A 25700-nucleotide genomic window follows, 5' to 3' on the forward strand; every position below is an offset into this window, starting at 1 on the left:
ATTAAAATATTAGAGTGAAAACATTTTCAAGTTCACCAGAATGCTCTATGCAGAAGAAAATAGCTGAAAAGAGATTGTTTTGCTATTGCAGAAAAATCAAGCAACTTGACTGTAAACGTAAGAGGAAAGCAGCCTTTTCTATCCCCTCCACTGCGTGTATCCCTCCAAGGATGTCAATGAATTTTGCAGCTATTTTTCCTAAATGTTCTTCCATGTAAGATACTAGAGAATATTTTTTTCAGGAGAATGTTTGTGTCTGAGCTATTTCATGGCCAAGACATCAAGCTGGAGGAGTATGTGGAGGCTGAATAAGCACAAGCACATAATCCTACACAAATCTTCAGCTGACACAATAGAAAAAACAGTGTATCAGATACAATCTTTTCATAGAGTTTTCTGCAGTCCTGTGGCTGAGCGCCTGAATTCCAGAACACTTACCCAGACAGAGATTGATTTTAATATTACAATGCAATGATTTAGATTGACAAAGCTTTTTACAATGCATTATTCAGCAAAATATATGTTCCACAACATGGAATCCTACAAAAGGCCCGAGAAATCCACTTCTGTTGCTGCGTTAACAGAGACAGGCAACTTCTTTCCTATCAGTGTAGCAACTGTTAATTTTGGAAGAGTATGCATGTTGCAAAGTGAACAATGTTGAATGGAAAGTGATGTGATCTAACTGGAATCCAGCACAGAAGACAATGTCTAAACTGAGCCACATACTAAACTAGAAACATTTGGCCAAGGCTTTTGCTTAAGCAAGCGAGCTGAGTTCATTTTTTGAAGTATTAGAAATCTATGGCAGAGCATGGCATGCTTTGGATAGAAATAGCAAAAGTGATTCTCATACCAGTCTCGTGTCATGTTTGGAAAACATCCATTTCTTAAGATTTATCTCCTCACGCCTTTCAATTTCCATGGCAGTCAAAGTCAAGAAAATAAGATGACAAAAGATATAATTTTCAAAAGCACCTAAGGTACTTAAGTACACCGCTGTCCCATTTTCCAGAGTGATGTATACTTTTAGGAGCCTAATCCTGCTTTAAAGTCAATGGGTCTCAAGTACCTAAGTAACCTTTAAAAATAGAATGTCAGCTAGAATGCCACATAGGCATATTTTGAAAATTTTACCCAAAATCTGAAATGGGATACTAAAGAAAGGAGGCTAGACTCTGATCTCACTTGCATGGGATAAATCCAGAGGAATTTCACTGAAGTCAGCATAGCTACTCTGGATCTACACTGATGTTATTGAGATCAGAATCTGGTTCAAAATTATTATGTATGTATAATATGGTTTAGAACCAAGGAAGGATTTTGAAAAAGCAAAGCAAGCAAAAATTTTAAAGTTATACAGTCACTATTTATTTAGAACCCAAATTTAATCCACTTCAACATTGTTTTAATCTGTTGGAGAATATTGTCTGGATTAAAAATAGTAATTGACTGTCATCTGAGCTGCAGCAGCAAGTATCTAAACCACTCACTTTCCCCACAGTTGTGCCCATTCCTGCTGACATTGCCAAGGGTATTTGGGCACAGACAGGAAAATAAACAGAACAGGAGCAGCGTGTTTCATGCCTGTGCCTATGCAGCCCTCAAGGTGTTGCATCTGTCTGCTACTGAATTATTTCACTGAGTTACATCTGATTATTTCCTCTTTTGTTTGTTTCAGTATTTATCATTTAATATTTTATTGATGTAATGTTGTTCAGAAACTTTGTTCCAAGAATTACTCAATATATCATTTCAGTAGTGACTGCTTTTTACACCACAAATTCTGTTTTCAAAACTGTGAGCCAAAACCTTTATAATATATAAAACATAAAAGTTATCCTTACACTTTTCAGTCTTCCTGGAAAGCAAGGATAAAGCACCACAACTACAGCATCTTGTAAAGGATCACTGTCCAGAAGTATTTACCACCCCAAACTGGCGCAGTTACTATTGTAACTTTAAATTAGAATTTTAACTTCAAAAAGGGGAACTACACAAAAATGAAGAAGCATGTTAAATGGAAATTAAAAGGAACAGTCACAAAAGTGAAATGCCTGCAAGATGCATGGAAACCATTTAAAAACAACGTAATAGATGCTCAAACAAAATGTATACTGCAAATCAAAACAAGAGGACCAAAAACATGACACCATGGCTAAACAGCAGAGTAAAAGACGTGGTTAGAGGCAAAAAGTCATCCTTTAAAAACTAGAAGTCAAATCCTATTGTGAAAAATAGAAAGGAGTATAAACTCTATGAAGTCAAGTGTAAAAGCATAATTAGGCAGGCCAAAAAAAGATCTGAAGAGCAACTAGCAAAAGGCATACAAAAAAATTTGCTGTTACCTTTTAAGTACACCAGAAGCAGGAAGCCTGCCAAACATTCAGTGGGGCCACGGGACAATTGAGGTGCTAACTGAGCACTCAAGGAAGATAAACCCATTGCAGAGAAGCTAAATGAACTCTTTGCATCGGTCTTCACTGCACAGGGTATGAGGGAGATTCCTACCCCTGAGCCATTCTTTTTAGGTGACAAATCTAAGGACTGGCTTAGACTGAAATGTCAATAAAGGAGTTTTTGGACAAACAGATAAATTAAACTGTAATAAGTCACCAAGACCAGATGGTATTCCCCAAGAATTCTGAAGGAACTCAAGTATGAAACTGCAAAACTATTAACTATGGTATGAAATCTATCACTTAAATCAGGCTCTGTACCAGAAGACTTGAGGACATCTGATATAATGGAGATTTTTTTTTAAAGGCAGTAATTAGAGGAATTAGAGGCAGTAATAAATAACTTCAGTACCAGTAAACTGGTTGAAACTATAGTAAAGAACAGAATTATCAGAAACATAAATGAAGATGATATGTTGGGGAAGAGTCAACACATCTTTTGTAAAGAGAAATCATGCCTCACCAATCTATTGTAATTCTTTGAGGATGTCAGCAAGCATGTGGACAAGGGAGGTCCAATTCATATCGTATAGTTGGACTTTCAGAAAGCCTTTAATAAGGACACACACCAAAGGCTCTTAAGCAAACTAAGCAGTCATGGGATAAGAGTGAGGGTCCCCTCATGGATTAGTAAATCATGGATTAAAAGGTTAGAAACAAAGCGTAGAAATCAAAGTTCAGTTTAAACAATGGAATGAAGGAAATAGCAGGGTCCACAAAGATCTGTATTGGTACCTGTGCTGTTCAACATATTTATAAATGGTTAGGAAAAATGGGTAAACAGTGAGGTGGCAAAGTTTGCAGATGACACAAAATTACTCAAGATAGTTAAGTCCCAAAGCTGATTGGAAAGAGTTACAAAGGGATCTCTCAAGGCTGGGTGACAAAATGGCCGTTAAACGTCAATGTTGATAAGTGCAAAATAATGCATACTGGAAAACATAATCCCAACTATACATACAAAATGATGGGATCTAAATTAGCTGTGAACATTCAAGAAAGAGATCTTCATATCATCATGGCTAATTCTCTAAAAACATCTGCTCAATGTGCAGCAGCAGTCAAAAAAAGCTAACAGAATGTGAGGAATCATTGGAAAGGGACAGATAGTAAGACAGAAAATATCACAGTGCCACTATATAAATCCATGATACGCCCACATCTTGAATACTGCATGCAGTACTGCCCCATCTCAAAAAAGACAGCATTAGAAAAAGTACAGAGAGATGCAATAAAAATGATTAGGGATATGGAACAGCTTCTATACAAGGAGAGATAAAAAAGTCTGGGGCTTGGTCTCCACTACATGGTTCAGGAGTGTGGAAAATCCACACCCCTGAGCAATGCAGTTATACCAACTTATCCCCCGACATAGTTTCTCCCATCGACATAGTTACCGCCTTTCGGGGAGATGGAATACCTATGCCAATGGGAGAAGCTTAGTTTCTTCACTGAATGCTACAGTGGTGCAGCTGCGCTGCTATGCTGTATGTGTACACAAGCCCTGGGACTGTTCAGTTTAGAAAAGAGACAACTAACGGGGGGATACAGAAAGAAAATCATGGATATGGTGTGGAGAAACTGAAGAGGGAGGTGTTATTTATCCTTTTGCATAAACCAAGAACTAGGGGTTACCTAATGAACTTAATAGGCAGCAGTTTTAAAACAAACATAAGGAAGTACTTTTTGTGCACAGTCAACCTGTGGAACTTGTTGCCATGTGGTGAAGGCCAAACATATAACTGGGTTTAAAAAATAATTAGATAAGCTCACAGAGGATAGATCCATCAATGGCTAGTAGCCAAGATGGTCAGGGATGCAACTCCATGCTCTGGGTATCCTTAAACCTCTGACTGCCAGAAGCTGAGACTAGACAACGGGATGGATCACTTGATAATTGCCTTGTTTCATTCATTCCCTCTGAAGCATCTGGCACCAGTCACTGTCAGAAGACAGGATATTGGGCTAGATGGACCATTGGTCTGACCTGTATGGTCGTTCTTATGTAGCTTTGTATCTTATTGTGAACTTGGTATGAAGTAATCAACAACATTTTAAAAAGGCTAGAGCACCAGGTCTGCTGCAACTGTTGCACTTTGGCTCCCATATATAAACTTTAGTTTGACTGCTTAACTGAAATGTTTAAAGTACTTTTTGAGTTTGACATCAGTTTGAAGTTTCTTTATTCTTGTTAAGGACCATTATACAGCAAGAACACCACTTTTAAAAAAATTCTGCATCAAAAACCTGTGCATCGATGCAACACAAGATCTTTCCTTAGACTACACTGTATAGTATTTCCTTATGAAAGATTTTGCTACAGTTACTCATGTAGAACAGTATATCTTATCCATTCAGTAGTCCCATGTTGATTTTAATGGTTCTGTTTGAGCAATAAGGTGCTATTCAATGTAATAAGTGACTATTTTACACCAGCTGAGGTTCTGTCCTGGACCTAGAAAGTCTATAACTTTTGGTTTGATAGAAAGCGCAGTTTAAAGTTCTTGAAATGGATAACATCTGGAAGCAATTACTTTCATCTTCTAGCAGATGCTTCTAGTGAACAGTTCAGCAGCAGAATATAACCCATTTTGTTACAGAGAAATTATAGAGTACTTCAGTGGTATAAATGCAATTTGAAACCAGCTTGAATAAATATGCAGTTGTAAGAAAAGAAAATACAAATTTGTGTTGTTGGTTTTCAAGTTAAAAAGATAATACATGAGATGCAGAAGGGTAATTTGGGCTACAGAGGTTTTAGGAGGATCTTTAAAGAGCCAAAGTCCAGTGTAAAAATAGAACATATTCTACAAAGATGTCTTGTTTCTAAAATTTAATTAGTATTTCTTTTAACTGGTCAACAAAGTAACTTGTTTAAAAAGTGACTTTTACCTCTTAAAACTAAGAAAAATATTATTCCAGAGCAGAATTATTATAAAGAAAAACCATGCACAAGCTGTTACATTATGTACACCACGCAGATCAATGCACAGCAAACTAAAATATGCATCCTATTTCTAAATGCAGATTTATTTCTGAAATGCTCAGAGTACATTGTATAAATTAGCATTTTTGATTTTTACATTAAAACATGCCTTTTAATAATTCCAATTAAATCTGGGCATGTGCTATTGCTCACTTTCAAATTCACACAGCAGATTTAGCTGGCTTGGAAAAGCACAGATCTTGTAAAGTTGTTATAAGGAGGTTTTAAATGAAATAGGATAATTTAGAAAAAAGGCCTCTGCAGAGTGTCTATATAGCCCAAAATAAAGTAAGTACAGTAAGTTCCAGGATATTCAGTAGCCCATAGGAATAGGAGGAAAGTCATGATATACATTAATAGAGAAATCATAGAGAAGATTCTCAGTTAGGTAAGAAAAACTATTCTGCACAAATACACTATGTGAAATACTCTGCTGAAGAGTCAGTTTGTAGTTTTAATCTTTACTTAAAGCAGTTTTGAAACAAAATGGTTAGAGACCTACCTGGTTAGCAAAATTCAGCAAGAACCACCACTAATGAGGACTGCACTTTTCAAGTGCTGTGTGTCAGCTGTGGTAGAAATAAGATATTCGCTTAACTCAAAACACAGCTGAGAACAACGTACATGTGTAATCTCCATGAAATGGTGCAAAACAGTAGCAGACAGAGAATTACAGCTCTCTGATTCACCATTTGCACATTATATAGCTAAGCAAATGGAAAGCACTGAACTTACCAATACTCGGACTATTTGAATAGTCTTTGCATATATGTGTGAAGAACAGAGAAGTACCTATATTAAATGCAAACTAGCAAAACGTGTGCAATGCTCACCTATGCAAATAGCCACATGATTAGCCAGTTTGCTACTATAAACTTACTAACAACCAAAAAAGCACAGAATATATCACCATTTAAAACTCTCGCACCAAGCCAGCTATTGCAAGTACTTGCTGCAAATTGTAAAGAAGTGTTGAAACTTGTCTACATTCTGGTATCTTGGGTAATTGAAAGTTGACAGTATGACCCTTTCTGGGCAGCAAAACCCCCATGAGGTGAATAGTTATTCCAGATTTACACCACTGTAACTGAGATAGGAATCTGGCCCACTTGTATACAGGAAAGATGATCGTGAGAATGAATTAATTACAGGCTACAGTGGATCACACACAAAAGTTGCTGCCCTTGCACCATTTCTCCCTGCATTTTTTAAGCCCCCTAGTGCTTGTGGGGGGAACCATGCTCTCCAATTGTATCCTGGCCAGCCCTTTCAAAAACACAAGCGAGGACAGAGTTCCATACACCCTCCCCCTGCTTCTTAAACCTATGAAATGGTTTGGCCAGAATCTCACCCCAAGAGGAGAAAGGACATAAATTCAGACCCATTTGTGTTCAGATCTTTATTTTCTATTTATATTCTTAAGCGACAGTGTCCTGAAGACAGTCTGACTGATCCAAGACTCTTTGGCAATAGACCTCGTGGGAAACACCTCTTGTCATAATGTTATGGGGACTATCTGAACAAACTACACGGAGTCCTCTGAATTGACTATTGCTGATCATATGCCAAATGCAGGATTGCTATGGATGACAGGGTGGAATCAAATGGTCAAAGCATGGCTAGGCGTTGGGACTGATATGAGGGAGGAGCACAACATGCTGAAAACCAAGACTAGCCCTGAGGAATCAAGTCCTTCTTGCTCTTAGAAGATTAAGTTTACCACAGCCTTGTTTGTACGCATTTACTTGGTGAATCTTGGATAGTCACTTCCAAGGCTAATTAGACAATAGACAATCTTCAATAATGAGTCAGAGCAGAGACTCTGCACCTTGCCTCACCCTTTATAATTTACCTACAGATAGACAATATAACTACCAAATGTTTATCTATCTATCTATGGACTAAAGCTTGTCTAAAACAAAGACCTGCGCTGGAACTGCCAAAATTCTCTTCTCTTCTATTTGTTTATTTTTGACAAAGAGGATAGACTCAGGAATCTCTAGTATTGAACTCACACTTCAAAACAAACTTTAAGCAACTCTCAGCACTTCAGGATGAATTTCCTCTGAGTCAGAATGGGACATATATTTAGGGCCTATCCAAAGTGCTAAAGTCAAGAGAAGTTTTTCCACTGATTTCAATGGATTTTTGAAAAGTCCTATATGTTAAGTGGTTTAAAAAGAAGAAGAAAGAAGAAGAAGAAGAAGAAGAAGAAAAAATAAAAAATACCCCAATCACACCCATGATCCTCTTCTTCATTCCTCACAAGACAGAATACATGTTTTCTAAATTTAAGTAGGGTTACCATCCGTCTGGGTTTCCCCGGACATGTCCGGCTTTTGGGTCTTTAAATAGCCGTCCGGGGGGAATTTGTAAAAAGCTAAAAATGTCCGGGATTTCCCCCCGGACGGCTATCTAAAGACCCAAAAGCGGCTGACAGGGCAGCCGCGCTGGATTGAGCCGCTCACTTGGGGCCGCTCCGGCAGCAAAAGCCCCTCCCCCGCTTCCCCCTCCCTCCCCTGCAGCTTCAGCACACCGGTAGCAAAACGGGAGCAGGAGCTGTTTGTGCCGCTACACCCTTGGTACAGCTCTTAGGCTATGAATCAAGCCCTAGTAAAAGCAGAACCACCATTACAAGTTTCTTCAAGAAAACATGAGAAGTTGATCTTGACACAGTCGCATGTCAGTCTACTCTCCAGCACTTGAGCTGTTCCACTACACTCTGCTTTGTCATCCTCTACAAGAAACGGAAGGAAATTTTGCATAATACTAATACACGAAGAGTAGCTTATTTTTAAACCACTGTTTGTAAAGTGTTTGCACTATAGCTATAAAGCAGAGTTCAAAATAACCACCCGTAAGTCATAAGCCAAAAGGATTCTAGCCAATGGCCCCACCCTTACATCGTGGGCGAGTCTCTGCTAGTCTGGGTTCAGCTGGTATGTATTTTTAGGGTAGCATTACATACTGATGCTGCAGTGATATAATCAGATCTCTTACTAAAGGAACTTCATTAAACCAGACTTAAGCAAGCTCAATAAAAAAAAATAGACAACATCTAAGTGTAGCACTTTTGGAGCACAAGTAACTTTGGGAGAAACTCAAATTGTATTATCTGTTAGAAAATAAAATTAAAAAGCCAGAGCACATTCTGGAACAACATACATTATTGTTATTTTCAGAACAGTGAACATGCTGATCCACATTGCATTTTGGCTTAGATTGGTTCTATTAATACACGTGAAGTTTTTCCAAGCATGGGGAATAATCTTTTCCTTTTCATTTAATATTTAACACAAGAAAGACAGAGAAAGTGAACTGACATTCACTAAGACAGAGTCAATGCAGTTCAACATACAGTAGCTGAGCAATCCAACTATAAATTAAGGCTGGTATTTTCAAATACACCTAAGGGAGATAACAGCACAAGTATCGCTGAATGGCAAGGGGAGTTGTACTGTTACCTCCCTTAGTTACTTTTGAAAATCTAAAACGTGCATAGTAAAAATTTAGCACATATATAAATCTTTGCACAGTTGGGACCTAAATTAACAAGTCAGTGTCTGGAAAATTAAACTGAAGATAAAATTTTGTAATGTTTAATTCATAAAGAGACTCCTGTCCTACATGCTGTTTGAAAAAATAATAAATAAATCACCAGTTTATGCCTATCCTTACTGTACGCTCCCACCCAGAAACAATGGAAGTGGTAACAAAAACGCAGACCACGTATAGAATGTGTAGGTTTAATTTAAACGAAGCAAATACTGCATGCAATAGTTTAATAATAGACTTGGAGTCAGGTCTCCTGCAATCTGTTCCTGCCTCTCTCACTGCTTTGTGGTATGATCCTGGCTAAACCCCTTGGGGCCTGATCCTGCAGTGAGCTCGGTGAAGATGTTAGGGTCCACTGATATGTAACTCATTGCAGAATCAGGGTCTAAAAGTCTCTGTGCTTCAGTTTACGCAAGAGTTAAATAGCTATAATGTTTACTCTTGGGGGAATTCTGCACCACTGCGCAAGGGCAGAATTAATGTCCCCGGCAGATTTTACTCTTTCCCTGTGGAATAACTGAATCACGTGCCCCTCCCAGGCAGTGGTCCTGAGCAGGCGTGCCTGGTTTGGGAATCAGGAGCAGCCAAGAAGCATAAGTGCTGGAACTAGGGGTGCTGGGGTGCTGCCGCACCTCTTGGTTTGAAGTGATTTCCATCATATACAGGGTTTACAGTTTGGTTCAATGGCTCTCAGCACCCAGTCATAAATTACCACCTCCGGGGGTGCGACTGGGCGGGCGTGCGTGCAAGATTCTGTCTCTCTCACTCACTGTTGAAGTGATCCTGGAGCCAGGGATTAGCAGGACTGGGAACACCCCGGCCGGTGGAGCCTGCTGCAGAGAGACTTCCTCTTCCCCTGCACAGGCCACTCCTGGGGCAGGGACTGGGTGAGACCCACCCACAGGAATCTTCCCTGGCTGCCCCCATTGCTCCCCAGCCATGGGTGGAGGGATCACTGTATGGGGAGCTGCCCCCACCTGCCCAACCTCCATGCATCCAGAGCCCCACTCCCGAGCACCCTGCACTTGAACCTCCACTCCACTGAGCCCCACCCCTCCTGCGTCACCCCGCCAAGCCCCCACACCTGGACCCCCACCCCACTGAGCCCCAACCAGCTGCACTCAGACCACCGGTCCCACCAAGCCCCACTCCCCCAGCACCTGGACTCCACCCCCACTGATCTAGAAAAAAAATCCTCTCAGATCTGACTAGGAATGCTTGTATTCTATTTCTGACGTTTCACATTCTAAATAGCTGCCATTCTTTTCCAGAGATTCACCTTCTGAATAGAAAATCATAGGTGTTAAAATTGGCATTTTTCAAAATCTAGCACAGTTTATATGGATGAATCCAAATTCCTGCAGCTTAAAAAGTTTGGGACTATGAATATTACGAAGAAATCATGTTGGCTAAGATGTGCATATGAAAATTGTGATTTTAAAGAGAGATATGATCCAACTTTACTATATGTAGACTGCCAATGTTTACCTAATATTTGTGTACCAGAAACACTATCACCATAAACATGGAGAATGTCTAATATAAATGAAGACAATGCAGTAATAATTTAAAGTCATACATATTTTGTATTATCTAAAACTAAGTGTATATAACACTTGGATAAGATCAAAACAAATAAGCTCACCAATAATTAATTTTGCCCTAGAAATCTACAGCCTTGATTTTAAGATCTATTTAAATTCTCTACTCTTTTCCTAAAAAGCAACAGAGGGTCCTGTGGCACCACAGGACCCTCTGTTGCTTTTTACAGATTCAGACTAACACGGCTACCCCTCTGATACTCTTTTCCTAAACATCTATAATCTAAATTACCTGTAGACACTCAGCATTTTCAGTACCTCTTGTTGGTAGGCATGGAAAATTGCAGAGAGCAACTTCTTCATAATCTTTGTCACTCCAAAACTGTCACTGCTGTCTGAAATGCTTAACTGTATTTACTTTATGGTGCATTCTACTCCCTCATCCCTTGCTGTGAAATGGCATGGATGGGTTAAGTTGAACAGCAAACTCAAAGTGAACTGTGGTTTTGTAAGCACATGGCTAGAAGTAAGGAAAAAACAGCTTTATATAGTAGCTCTCTTTGAGAAGAGAAAAAGAAAGCTCATAAAAATGAATAAAGAAAATTTTAGCCTAATTCATTTCAACCTCAAATGAGTTTAAAATTCAACTTCAAACCCAACCACATGAATGCAGGACACAGTTTAAAGCAGTACACATTATAGAATTAACCCCTACACAAACTGGTATTTTGTTATTATATTTAACTTGTCTAACAAGTTATTCAACCATCTCTCCAGCCCTCCTCCAGCTTAATTTGAGTATTCTGAATACTATGCAATGGCTTCATTTTACATGCCTACTGCTTACAGTGTTATACAACAGACCGGTAAAATCCATGTACACCAGGAAAGAAAACAAACATGTATTATGAAAATATCGTTCAAGGCAACAGACACAATAAAAGGAGACAAAACTGTTCTATGTCCATTTACTCAGGGCATAACAGATTCAGAAGCATGCATACATGTTCCTCCATCTTGAAAGAGATTGCATAAGAATCCTCGCACACTAGACTTTACCTGTTGAAGCATTTCTTCAGTAGCATTAAGTTTCAGCTGATGCCCCTCAAGACAGACTTCTAGGTCCCGGATTTTCTCTCCTTGGGCCTCCACCTGATCCGTGAGGACACTCACCTGTAATTTGAGAACAAGGCAAGGAGAACACTTTTGAACTTACTGTAAATAAATGTCAGCTAACCTTATTAACCAAACAGTCCAGCACACAATGTATTTTTATATCCAGTCTGTCACTGAAAGTCCTTAAAAGTTTCACATTCCTGAGTATCATATCATCTTCGTCTAGCAAAACAAACACAAATTTTGAATCTTACCTCAAAGCCTGTCTCACAATATCTTTGCTTTAAAAACATCAGTCATCTTTCTTGTACTTGTTTTAAAATAAAAAAAAATAAAGACAACACATCTCTGGAAGACTATGTATAAGCAGCCTGAGTAAATCACATACCAATGTGTACAGTAAACACTCTCTTTTAAAAAAAATAGCATAGAATACTCTTAATGTTTTAAGTGGCATCAGAACATGCATTGTTATTTCAGCTTCTGTTAGCACTTCACTCCTTAAAGTGGATAAACAATAAAACTGTTCTTCAGGAAACTAACCAATTAAAGTACTTCTTACAGGAACCTGAGAACAACTTACCTATCAATAAAGCTTTCTGAAGCTATAAAAGAATGTAATACGTAAAAGGCATGTTTTAGCCTTGACAAAGCTCTACTCCACAAAAATTTCCAAGCCTTACAAGCCAAAACATGAATGCAAAAGAACTGAAATACAAGGGATGAATCGCTGTAAAGGAAACAATTAGTAATACTCTTAAGGAACTGTAAGAATAGTGGTACAAACTGGTTTACAAAAGAGTAAACTGTAATAAGACAAGCCCAATAGCTTGACTCAGAAACGTATTAAAACTCAAAAAATGTATTCAGCATAACGTTACAGAGATTTGAAAATCCACCCTGTAGGCCTAGGTGATGCAGTCCAGGCTGCATAATTTTATATATTAGTTCATTATTATTATTATTTATTAGCATTTGGGTAACCCTAAGAGACCCAGTCATGGACCAGGACCCCATTGTGCTAGGTGCTGTACAAACAGAGAACAAAAATGACAGTCCTTAAAGAGCTTATAATTTATGCACAACAATCCCCCCAAAAACAAATAATAAGGATGAAATTGCAGATTTAACTTCTAATTTCTTGGCAGTAATATAATTAAAATCAAACTGAAATTTGTGTGATGAGTTCATTTTTGTTTGTTTTCTTTCTTTCTAAAAGTGGCTATAAAGGAATGAATGAGATTTCATAGAACAATGCATTGTGAAAGACACGCACTGCATCTTTGGAAGTTAAATTTCAGGCCTTCTCACATCCATAACAATGCTGATATTTAAACACTTTAGAAATGAAGTGCAGAGTGGCCACGTTTTGTGCAGTTTGAAGCATGGTGTTTAAAACAAATAATTTAATAAGTAAATTTCCATATTTTCAATTAATTTTCATGTAACCACTTATGGTAAACATACCCACTTATGGTAAACACAGCAGGGATAGGACAGGCAGCTGCACAAAACTCAGTGTAGTTGGGGGCATGGGGGGACCAGTACTGGCCCCCCCCCCCAACCTTCTGTCCCCACACTGCCACCACAGCCAGATGCTCCTTTCCCCCCATTCAGATCCAGCATGGGGAGAGGCTGCCTGGCTGCTGTAGAGCAGGCACCATGGTGGCCCCTGGCAGACAAGAGGAGCATCTGCAGCCAAGCTTGCTGAATTACGTCTTTGCTGAGTTGCGGGAATGTGCTGCAGAGCTACCAAATGCTTGGGTATCATGCCAGAAACATGGTTAAAAATCTTCTGAAATAATTTTATGCTAAAACATAGTCTCACATCAGGATTTCTGAATTTGTATCCCTAATTACGCAGCCTCGCCTCGCCCTATAGAGAGTCAAGTGGTTCAATATGTATCAGCTATCATAAGCAAGAGTTTGACTCTCTTTCCCTACCCTGGGCTAATAAATCCTTCAGCCCTGGAGCTTTAGTTTGCTACAAACACCTCAGCCTTCATTCTTAGAATTTATTCAGCCCTGGCTATTACTTTAGACAGGATGTAACTTCAGGCTTCTAAACTCCTGTTAAACACATCCTTACCTTTGCTGTCATGCTCAGCTCCAGCATAAAAACAACTAGATAAGCCGCTGTCCTTGAGGAGGATCTCCAAAACCTTCAAATGGGCCAGCAGGACCCACCTACTTTAAAAAAGGTCTGCTTGTCAGAGAGCCCTTTAAGAAGAGGCACTAAAGAAGTGGCACTGCTTAGATATTTGCAGGCTTTTGAACCCACCTGCTAACCCAAAAGAAAGGATGATCAATTGAATTCGCTGCAGAGGGAGTGGTTTGATAGTCGACCTTTCCTTACCTATGAAGAGATTTGGCAGGAGGAAGGGGAGACAAAAGTGTAAGGGAGAGAAAGGAAAAGGAGTGTTTTCTGTTACTTCCTTTATAGTCTTTGGCTCCAGGAGAGAGTTCAGATGAACATAGATAAATAGATAGGCAGGATTTTAAGGAAAGATTTGGTGACCCAAGGAGCAACAAACACAGACACATCTGAGCAGCATGAAAAGCACTCCCAGCAAGATACATGGGTTCTATAGGGAAAGCTGCTGCTGCTTAAATACTTAATTAGGTTGTCCATTTTTTCTATGAAATGAAGATGGCAGGGAAAGGGACAGATGAGAAAAGAGGTGGCGAGTGGAGATAAGGGGACAGGGAGAAAAAGGGCCAATGTGTAGAATCCTCCTTTTTAGTTTGCTCCCTGCAGCTGTCACTATAAGAGAGAATGCAAGTTCTGTTTAAAAGGTTAAGTGTAACTGGGTAAACACTGTAATCCCCAAGGAAAAGGTGACCTGCATAGGCATTTAATAAAATCCTAGCAGCTTTAGAAGTACGTGCTGAATGTTCCAATAGCTAAGCTAAGAGGCACATTAGTAGGTTAAAACGACATTGTTTCTCCTCTGTTAGGTCTCACATCTGCCAGTCCCTCTGGGAATCACTGAGTGTACACAGAGCAATGTTCCCGCATACACCACAAGCCTAAGTCGTCAAAAACCCACTAACGCCTATAGAGAAAGTCCTTTTCTTTTAACTCACTTGCTTGGCTTTGCACATGCTTATTGTTTGAGATCCCAAAGGGTAGAACTTTGAAAAACTAGGCAATACAGGAGAAAAGAGGCACTTGCACGAACTCCCATAAACTGTCTCGGGGCTACAGCAGGATGTCATGGCTGATGTGGCATCTCTAACCTATACAGCACATTTGGCAAAACTGAGAAACACTGATCAGTGGTGAGGCTTGATGGGAGAGAATTTAACTCTGAAAGGTTTAAAGCGGAGGTGTTTGAGTCAGCCCACTCACTACAGGGTAGAGGTAGGGGGCACGGCCTTTCCCACTGCTTCATCTCCAGCTGCTCTGTGTGGACCAGAAATGCTCTAAGCAGCCTAGAGGCTGCTTAACCTTGTGACAATGGACTATGGTCCCTAAGAAAACATACACCATCTGGGGATAGCAGGAGAGCAGTGTGCACTAGTCACTCCCTCATCTCACCTTGCCCTCTTGCTGGAGCACCCACGGGGAAAAAAGTCCCACTGATCAGCTCCTCCTCCTCCCCCCAGCGCTTCCCGCCTGCCAGCAGCCCCGCCGATCAGCACCTTCCCCTCACTCCCAGCACCTCTTGCCCATCCTGATCAGCTGTTCCACGTGTGCAGGAGGTGCTGGGTGGGAGGGTGAGGAGCGAGGGTGGGGCGAGCTCAGGCAGGGCCGACGAGAGGGGGGAAGCCGGTACAAATTACCGGGGCCCGGCGGTCCGGAAGGGGGCCTGGGGCCCGGCTTCCCCTCCTGTCGTCGGTCCTGTTTAGCCGGTCCGCCCTTGCTGGGGGGCCCGAAAAATTTTTTTCACCGGGGCCCGAACCCGCTCTCGGCGGCCCTGCGCTCAGGGGAGGGGGTGGAATGGGGTGGAAGAGGTGGGGCAGGGGTTGAGCAGGGGTGGGAAGAGGCAGGGCAGGAAGAGGCAGGGTGGGGGTGGGGCCTTGGGGGAAGGGGTGGAGTGGGGGCGGGCGACTCTGTGGCTCAGGCTAAGAAATTTGGACACCACTGATTTAGACTGTGAGCGCTTTAGGGCAGCAATGGTCTTTTACAATGGGGCACTAGTCTTGGCTGGGGTCTTGTGAGTGCTACAGTAACACAAACAGGTACTAATGTGAGGTGGGGTGGGAAAGTGAATGAGATTAATATGTTGAATAACCAACTTTGACCTGGCTTTCGGGAGCATTCAGAACAAATTTTTGAAGCAATTTTATTAAATTCCTTTGTAGACAAACCCAAGTAGGTGTCTCAGCAATGCTTAGAACTAAACATGTATGGTTTTAACCAAAGTTTCAAACAGAAGTTTTACTCCTAAGGTTTTTGCCAATGGCAGTTCTAATTAGACAGGAATTAAGAATTCAAACCAAGCCAAAAGAGTATGTCTCATGAGAGGTTTACTGCTTATTTTATATTGGTAATGAGAACGTCACTCAGTTAATTAAAGCAAGTGTGAACAGAAACACATGCAACAGAAAACACATTCACAGAAGCTCATTACTGAGATAACAGAGAATATAAACCCACATGTATTATGGATACGTGGACTAGGAGTCACTTGCAGAGGGAAAAGGATAGATAAAGATTGCGTATCTAGAGAGACTTCTGCTTTGGGCTTTAAGAACAGACACTGTGCAGCCTAGTAAAGGAAAGGGGAAAAATATTCAGAAAGACTCAAGGAGCTTGATTTTACCTTGTGCATAGTTTTATTTTCCCAAGAATAAAACTTATTCACGTGGTACAGAGGCCCTGCTTTTGAAAAAGCTTACAAACTGGGAAGCAGGAAACCTGAAAGAAACTGGTTTCAGACTTATTTTCCCCTGGATTTATTGCCAAATTCTTCCACCCCCTCGGATTTTAAGGAAGTAAAACAGCTCAGATACAATCGAAAGGCAAGGAATGATCACAGAACCTACTGCTCTCTCTGCTTCTTGACAGAGAAACAAGATTTGGGAAAGCCAGATGTTAAACACATTTCTGAAGAGGGATTGGGCAATGGGAATACAGTGATATTGATGTCTGGCTGTGGTTCGAGTCATGGGGTAGAGAAGAATTTGACAGCTGGAGAGTCTCATGTCACCTGGAGAGTGGAAGGAGCATGTGTGAAGGAACCATGCCACTACGGAGGGTGTCTCTTCCTGCCCTCTGTAACTTTCCCTTGATCCCAACTTTCCTGTTCCCTCATTTCTCCTGTTTCAAGTTCCTCACATTCTCCCACAACCACAGGACCACTGGATCTACCACCTCACCTTTGAATTCAGAGTATGCTGCTGAGCAACAAACTATGGGACTTCTCAGATCACATCATATATTCTCATGCATGGAAGAACAACTATAATAGAAAAAGAGAGCGGGGCAACTGGATCCTCATACTCAGTCATAAATCCTGAGGGTCAGATCCTCAGCTGCTATATGTCAGAATAACTCCACTGACTTCCGTGGATTTACACCAGCGGGGGGTCTGGCACCGAAGAAGAAAGAGAGTGAGTGTTTGTGGCAGGTGGGATCACGACAGAGGAAGTGGAAGCTCAGGAAGATGGGAGAGAATTGGGTACAAGAGCCAGACATCCAGTTGCCAGCCAATTATAGAAATTCGCACAGAACCATGTTCTCCATAGAACCAACTGGGACAATCTCACAAACTCAGAGCAATCTCTTTGACATGCCACATCTGGTCACTCTACATTGTACTTTTTGTGGATTTTACAGAATGCTGTGAATAAAGTCAACTGACATGTCCACTATTTATGATCTGATTTTTCTTCTTGCTTAGTCACTCTCTTCTCTCCTATCTTTGTGTTACACACTAATATCAACCATGTTGGTGGCCAGCCTGGTTAGCTGCAAGCCTTCCTCACATTCCACTGACAATTTTATATTCAATGGCCAGTAAATGTTTCTGCACATAACATATTCTTATTGATCTAACAGAACCAAGGTGTTTGGCTTCATGTCTCTTTCAGGACTCCCTCTAACTTTTATCCATTGAATACCAAATATGTTGATAGTACGCTACTATACATACCTGCAATACGAGGGACTCTTTATCACCCTCTAATCGTGCCAGTCGTTCTTGATAGGTTTCATTGTTAGCAGTAGAAAGATGATTCACCTGAGACTGAAGATAATGATATACTAAGAATTTAAACAAATAACTGAAACGAAAATGTCAAGCAATAGCAAACATAATGAAAAGTAATATAGAACCAGGGGAGTTGCAATAATGCAAAATAAATACACACATTATACTAAATATGATCCTGCCAAGAGCAATCTGGTACGCCATAAGCAGTTTACGTGCAGCAGAATTTTAGATAACTTCTTAGTTCTAGGGATCAATACTTCTGAATTGACCCAAAGATCAAGAATGTCATCCAGTGGAACTTCATGTCACTCCTGGCCTTTGTGCCTACTAACACTTTTCTAAATTCAATGGAATACCGATTGTGGCCTGAACTGGAATCAGTGTACCATCAGCCATTAGTGAGCCTAAGGTAAGGTATTATATGGCAGGCATTTCTTTCTGCCGTCCATTTGTTTTCATTTGTGCTAACACGCAAATTTGTGCATATTTTGACAGAACATCCTGGTAGTGAACCCCTGAAAATAAATGTTTATTATTAGACCAAAAATATGAAAGAATCCAGCCTCCACAGGGATCAGCAGCAACTTTCTGAAGAAAAGCAGCAAATCCTATAGAAAATGAACAGAGGTGAGTCTAACTGAACCTCTGGCTTTGGACACCTGAAAACTTTGGAATGTTAAATATTCACTTGAAGAACCAAACTTTGTATCTTGGACCCATCGGTGGAAATGATAAAAACTAAGAACCATGAAGACTATGCACAGAAGCATACTGAATTGTGCTACTTTGACATCCTTAGTCAATAAGACTTCGTATTAATCATAGCTCATGCAGGAAAGCCATTTAAGTATCCACTTTACATTTTTAAAGTAATTCCAGGGTATAGCTTACTTTGCAACTAAGTTCCCACAAAAAGGCTACAGGAAAATATGACATTTTCTCTTTTATTATTATGAATTTATTAAAATATCTTATAATGCTTATAATAGAGAAAATTAAAGTTTAACAATATAAATGTAAGTTCAGGCTTTAAAAACTCTGCCGAGAAATAAATCCTTACATAATATTCTTCCAACATGTAAGACTCTACAGAACCTACTTCAAATCCTTTGCTTTGTTTTTTCTGTCGAAGTAGACCACAAAAAGCTACCTTGTATTTTATAGGCTACAGCTCAGTAGATGCATTTTTAAGTAACTTAATTACTATAAAAACAATGCAAGGGGAAAAATGAATTCCTTGTTAATGGGTTATTATTACCTTGTTCAGCTAGCAACTTATCAGGGACTACTGCAGCTGTTTAATTAGATTTCTAAAGTAAACTCACTGTGCAGAGCAGATAGGAAAAAAGCAAATGTCAAATTAGAACATAGTATTAAATGTCATTGTCAGTGACCATGCAATTATGGGCCTTAATAACAATCAAGAGTGCAACAGTGTCTGCAGTGATACTGAAAGGAAAACAGTGGAAAGCTGTGAAATGTATGCAAATGAACAATCTGTATACAACAGTACAATCTACTGAAATACTGCCTGATTCTGCTTCCACTGAAAGTCAACTGCAAAACTCTCTTTGCCTTCGATGGTGCAGGAGCATATTAGTAATTTTTGAAGAACATGCGGCAAATTGCTATGATAGAAGATACCACACTATGCAACAGCAGGAAAGGATGGTACTATGGACAAGACACTAAGGCCAGATCTCCAATGTGTGCAAATAAGTGTATCTCCATTGATTTCAACATAGCTCTGCCAATTTGCACAGTCAGAAGATCTGTCCCTTCTGCCTCCCCTCCGATATGTAAAACGGGGATTATAATATTTCTTATCTTCCACCCTTTGTTTTTTCTATTTCAGTTGTAAGCTCTTGTGGGCTGAGGTGTCTCTTACTATGATTTGGAAAAATGGGTAAACAGTGAGATGGCAAACTCTGCAGATGATACAAAACTACTCAAGATAGTTAAGTCCAAAGCAGACTGCGAGGAGTTACAAAGGGATCTCACAAAACTGGGTGACTGGACAACAAAATGGCAGATGAAATTCAATGTTGATAATGCAAAGTAATGCACATTGGAAAACGTAATCCCAACTATACTTTATATTTTATTAAAATATAAATCTGATGGGATCTAAATTAGCTCTTACCACGCAAGAAAGAGATCTTGGCATCACTGTGAATAGTTCTCTGAAAACATCCACTCAATGTGCAGCAGCAGTCAAAAAAGCTAATAATGTTGGGAATCATTAGGAGAGGGATAGATAATAAGACAGAATAGAATCATAGAATCATAGAATATTAGGGTTGGAAGAGACCTCAGGAGGTCATCTAGTCCAATCCCCTGCTCAAAGCAGGACCAACACCAACTAAATCATCCCAGCCAGGGCTTTGTCAAGCCGGGCCTTAAAAACCTCTGAGGAAGGAGATTCCACCACCTCCCTAGGTAACCCATTCCAGTGCTTCACCACCCTCCTAGTGAAATAGTGTTTCCTAATATCCAACCTAGACCTCCCCCACTGCAACTTGAGACCATTGCTTCTTTTTCTGTCATCTGCCACCACTGAGAACAGCCGAGCTCCATCCTCTTTGGAACCCCCCTCAGGTAGTTGAAGGCTGCTATCAAATCCCCTCTCACTCTTCTCTTCTGCAGACTAAATAACCCCAATTCCCTCAGCCTCTCCTCGTAAGTCATATATTGGAATTGGAAAAGATACAGAAAAGGGCAACAAAAATGATTAGGGTATGGAACAGCTTCCATATGAGGAGATTAATAAGACTGGGATGTTTCAGCTTGGAAAAGAGATGACTACGGGGGGATATGATAGAGGTCCATAATGACTATCATGATTGGTGTGGAGAAAAAAAAAGGAAGTGTTATTTATTTTTTCTCATAATGCAAGAACTAGGGGTCACCAAATGAAATTAGTAGGCAGCAGGTTTAAAACAAACAAAAGGAAGTATTTCTTCACACAACGCACAGTCAACCTGTGGAACTCTTTGCCAGAGGGTGTTATGAAGGCCAAGGCTATAACAGGGTTCAAAAAAAGAACTAGATTAGTTCATGGAGGATATTAGTCAGGAGGGAGTTAAGGGGGGAGGGATAGCTCAGTGGTTTGAGCATTGGCTTACTAAACCCAGGGTTGTGAGCTCAATCCTTGAGGGGGCCACTTAGGGATCTGGGGCAAAAATCAGTACTTGGTTCTCCTAATGAAGGCAGGGGGCTGGACTCAATGACCTTTCAAGGTCCCTTCCAGCTCTATGAGATAGGTATATATTATTTATTTCGGATGGGCAGGGATGCAAAACCATGCTCTGAAGTATCCCTAGCCTCTGTTTGCCAGAAGCTGAGAATGGTAACAGGGGATGGATCACTTGATGATTACCTGTTCTGAAGCACCTGGCACTGGCCATTGTTGGGACAGGATACTGGGCTAGGTGGACAACTGGTCTGAACCAGTATGGCCATTCTTATGTTTTTATATGTATGTATGGCCCCTTGTTCAATATGGCCCTGATCTCAGTTGGGGTCTCTAGGCACTACTGTACTACAGATAATGTAGGTAAACCTGGCAGTGATTATCTTAACTAGATCCAAGTCATAATGGGCTTCATTTTCAAACATGGCTACTCAGGGGAAGAGTTGCACAGTGCTGTACATCCTTGACTTCCATGGTTTCAAAGGGAACGGATGGTGCTCCAGATCTCTCAGAACTGTTAATATATAAGGTTTTCTAGATGGCCTCAGGGGGGAGGGGATTTAACATCTGCTCCCCCCTTTTCTTATTTTTCCAATTTATCTTTGAAAACATCTCTGTGAACATTACCTTCCCTGCACATCCCCATCAATGGTCTATTTTCAACCCTTCTTTAAAAACAAAACAAAACAAAAAATAAACAAACCCCACAACAGTTGTCAAAAGTGCATAGGTCCAGGTTAAATTAATCCTTTTGATGAGGCTGATGGGTCTGTCCAGGTGTTTTTAGAGAAAATATTTTATTTATGATTTTTTACAGTTATAATGGAAATAAAGAATTCCAAAAAGTACCCAAGAGATGTCCTTATATGTCCAGCAGGGATATCCACTTGGCCAGCAAGGTTGCATGACTTCCGACATACTGCTAGCTACTCTGCTTTTGATATTACAGAATCCCTTAGAACCTGGGACCTTTGACTTAACTGCCCCTAACATTAGAAATAGTTCCTTCCCCCCATCATTATGGGATACAGGGTTCTGATGGACAACCTTCCCCAACGGGTCCCCATGACCCATACCCATAACAACATGATGAGGGAAATCCCCTGCTATCAGTGTATACCACGTGGAGTACTCTGGGAGCATCACCACAGGCCCACTGCTCTACCTGGAGCCGGATTTGCCATAGCCAGGTGAGGAGGGAGGTGAGGAAGGAGGAACTTAGCATTCTTCCAGCTTATTGTACATCCTGTACAGTTCATATCCTGAAACAATTCATTTTTTGTTCAGGTCCAACTGACTCAAACATTTAATTTGTATAAATTCACTCTGTTTTCAATATGTGCATCATTCTAAGCCTGAAATTGTAATCCTCACTGCAAATTCACTTAGGGTCACAGGGAGCCAGCACAAGGCATATGCCTAAACCCTGTTGTGAGGAGCCAAAAGCATTGCACAGTCTTTTTGCTGGCCACTTCTGCATGGGGGTGAATTTCTCCCTTGGAATTTACAGTTTAATTTTAGATTAGCTTTTAGAGTGGTGAATAATATTCTGTTTAGGTTTCAGAAGATTTCACATTTGATCATGTTGTACATTTTTGCTAGAAGTATTGTGGCTCACTCAGCTTCCCAGAATATAGAATTCCTCTCTAGAATGTCTGACTCTTAGTTTTGCAAGAAGACAAGCCACATCAATGCTTTCAATATTACAAGCATCCCCGGGAAGTAATCTTCTTTGGCTGTGTAGTTGGGCTCAAGCCTGGGAAAATAAAATATGATGCAATTTTGTTGTTGTTAGAAAATGTACTTAGCTTGCTTAGTTGCTGATAACGTTCTGTCTTTGACCATAAGGTCAGTGATGATAAAGATAATGGTTCTTTCGAGAGGTTGTACAGGAATCTTGAGAAGTAGGTAGGTTCTCTTGCAATTTTTCAAACCTCCATTTAGTTTAATCTCAACAGGACAGGCAAGATTTAAGGGAGAAAGGAGGGTTACTGAGGGGGAGAGAAACAGAAAGGTGGTTCTAGATTTCAAGACCTGTGCAGGAGAAGCTTCTACCAAAAAAGTGAGATTGTGTTTGTGACGAAAAAGAAGATGAATTTTGTATGATACACTCTTTTTACTGCTGGCTTTCCCCTTTTGCTACATTGTTTTTCGGAAACAGGTCTGTGGCCGCTTATGTTTAGGGGAAAGATTGTACAGGCACAATGAATTAAATGAATATCACATTTTTTGCCATAACTAACTTCTCATGAAACAAACAGGGTTCAAAGTTGTACCTGAAGAGTCAGCTGTCTAAAAGAATTAGATCAGCATCAAATCAGATAACTGAGGTACTTTGCTGCACCCACGTTGTCTGCCTTGTTGTATGCTTGTGAAACACCCCCAATTGCAAGTGCATTATTCAATATCCATATAAAAGCTAGTGAATCATTTTCATGTGAGCAGGAAAATATCAGTTTTGCTAACAGGTCAGCATGAGTGAGCTATTATCTGTACTTGTCAGATAAGTGCAGACAAGATGATCTGTTAAATAAAAGTAGTAGCAGTTATTTAAGACTTGGGCAATATTTGTGGTGAACAAAGACAAGATTAAAACAATGTAATATAGCCCAAGGCCATCTATGAATGGTTGGAGTACTTTCTGCAGTTGTAAAGGTAGATTCAGGGCCGGCTCTAGGCACCAGCAAAACAAGCTGGTGCTTGGGGCGGCACATTTTTAGTGGCGGCATGGCCGGCGCCAGAATGCCGCGGCCGCCCTAGCTCACCTCCGCTGCTGCTGCCTGGGAGAGAGGGGCAGATCCCGAGCGGCCGCGGCACGCGAAAAAGCCGTTTTGCGCGCCGCTGCTCCCCCTTCCTCCCAGGCTTGAGAGCCTGGGGGAGGAGGCAGGGCTGGGGATTTGGGGAAGGGGCGGAGTTGGGGTGGGGGGGGGTAATTAAAAAACGGGGCTGGGGGGCGGCCAAAATTGTTTTTGCCTAGGGCGGCAAAAATCCTAGAGCCGGCCCTGGGTAGATTACTTAGTTTCCTCTAAGCCAATGCAGATAGACACCAGCAGGGACTGAATGTGGGACCTTTGACACTAAAATCACAAGACCTTAAAGTACTTGATTAAAAGACATAGCTCCATTAGCGATCAGTAAATAGCAGGCTCTTATAATTACATGCCTAAAAGCCCAGACCAGCAAGACTTATTACAGTGACAACAAAAATATTAAGTCTGAGGACCAAACCTGAAAGACCAAAAGTAAACATGTGTGATGAGTAAATCTTTGATAAATTAAGTCTGCAGTTTATAAACTAAACGTGTTAATTATAGAGCTGGTCAGGAATTTTCTGTAAAAATTATTTTCTGATGGCAAATGCCTTTTCCGCAAAATCAAAATTTTCTTTGGGAAAATTTCAGTTTTGACCAAAATGTTCCATTTTCCACTGTGAAAATAGAAATGATGCCTTTTCCCGTTGCCTTCCCCCTGCCAGAGCCTTTCCCTGCTGTTGATGCCCTTCCCTGTGGTAGGGACAAGCTCCAGCAGTTCCTTGTGGTGGGGAAAGTCTCTGACAGCAAGGAGAGGATCTTTCCCCGCTGCCTCCCCCATCAGAGCCTTTTCTGCTGGGAACTTCTGGAGCCTCTCTCTGGTGTCTCCCCGCTGCCACAGTCCATCGGGAAAGGCTCTGGCAGCGGGACACTACACTGTTAAAAATAGCAGTATAGACAGAGAAGGCACTGCTTGGGTGTGTAAAGAGCTGTTTAGGGTACAAATCGTAAGGTTCTGCCCACCTAAGCAGTGCCTCACCATCTATACTGCTGTTTATGCTGGTGCTAGGGTGTTGTGCAGCATATGTACTCTACACACAGCTGTAAGTGTAGACATAGTCTGAAACCAATTTTCAGAATTGTGGCAGCACTTCAGTGCCTGTCTGTTTTAAGAATGCATTATGTATAGATGTAAACATTTCCCTTAACCCAGCATGCTCTGTGTGACATCTACAATTGTTTTCCCAGTTAAAGTAAAAGTTTTCACATAGAGGTTTATCCTAGCATCTGCTTCAATGTCTTAAACATCTTCAGTGTCTTAGATTTTCTCTGTCATATTATGCTTTCTTCTAGTTTGAATAAAATGCTGTTATGTATTTGAAGCACTTGCTGTGCTCTCAGTATCATTTATGTAATCTAGTCATTAGCCATTCCTCTTCCAAGAAGCTTAAGTGTTATATGGCAAGAGTGTCACAAAAATTTCAGGACATGCTCTAGAAGTATTTATTTTATAAGAATATCAGAATTAATCACTAAGAAGTACAGAGATTGAGCTGTACAAGGAAAAAGGAGAAATAAATCAGACCACCACCCATTGGCTACTTTAATTTTATGAATTTCTCAGATTGGAGGTGGGAGAAGCTCTTGGTCTGGGTATGCATGGATTTTTCAAGCTTTGTGCCAAATCGCATTTTATTTTTATAGGAGACTGGATTCAGAACACAGCTTATTGTCCCACACAGAAGGAAAGCCAGAGTTCAGGTTTCCTGTATTAACTCTCATAGCTTAATGCTCCACGGCCTGCAAAAGTAAGGCCCTTTAAGCAAGGACATATGGAAAATAATAAAATTCAATATGGGCCAATCTATGGTTTCCTTGTGCACGCTAAATTTCAGCTTCAGGAATCTTTGTCAAGCTTATTCTAAGAAGCTTGATAAGT

General features: G+C 40.6%; 1 protein-coding gene across 8 annotated transcripts in view; it reads right to left on the bottom strand.

The window, feature by feature from the left end:
* The window catches only part of PPFIBP2 (PPFIA binding protein 2), a 191072-nt gene that overhangs the window by 64053 nt on the left and 101319 nt on the right, over positions 1–25700 (bottom strand). For all 8 annotated transcript variants that reach the window (XM_029911425.1, XM_029911430.1, XM_029911429.1 and 5 more), the window contains 2 exons: positions 17759–17851; positions 11601–11714 (listed from right to left, as the gene is read on the bottom strand). In XM_029911425.1, the coding sequence (XP_029767285.1) occupies positions 11601–11714; positions 17759–17851 (207 nt within the window). The remainder of the gene's footprint in view (positions 1–11600; positions 11715–17758; positions 17852–25700) is intronic.

This window comes from Terrapene carolina, unplaced genomic scaffold (genome assembly GCF_002925995.2).
Source record: "Terrapene carolina triunguis isolate 2854851 unplaced genomic scaffold, T_m_triunguis-2.0 Scaffold96, whole genome shotgun sequence".
Lineage (NCBI taxonomy): Eukaryota > Metazoa > Chordata > Testudines > Emydidae > Terrapene > Terrapene triunguis.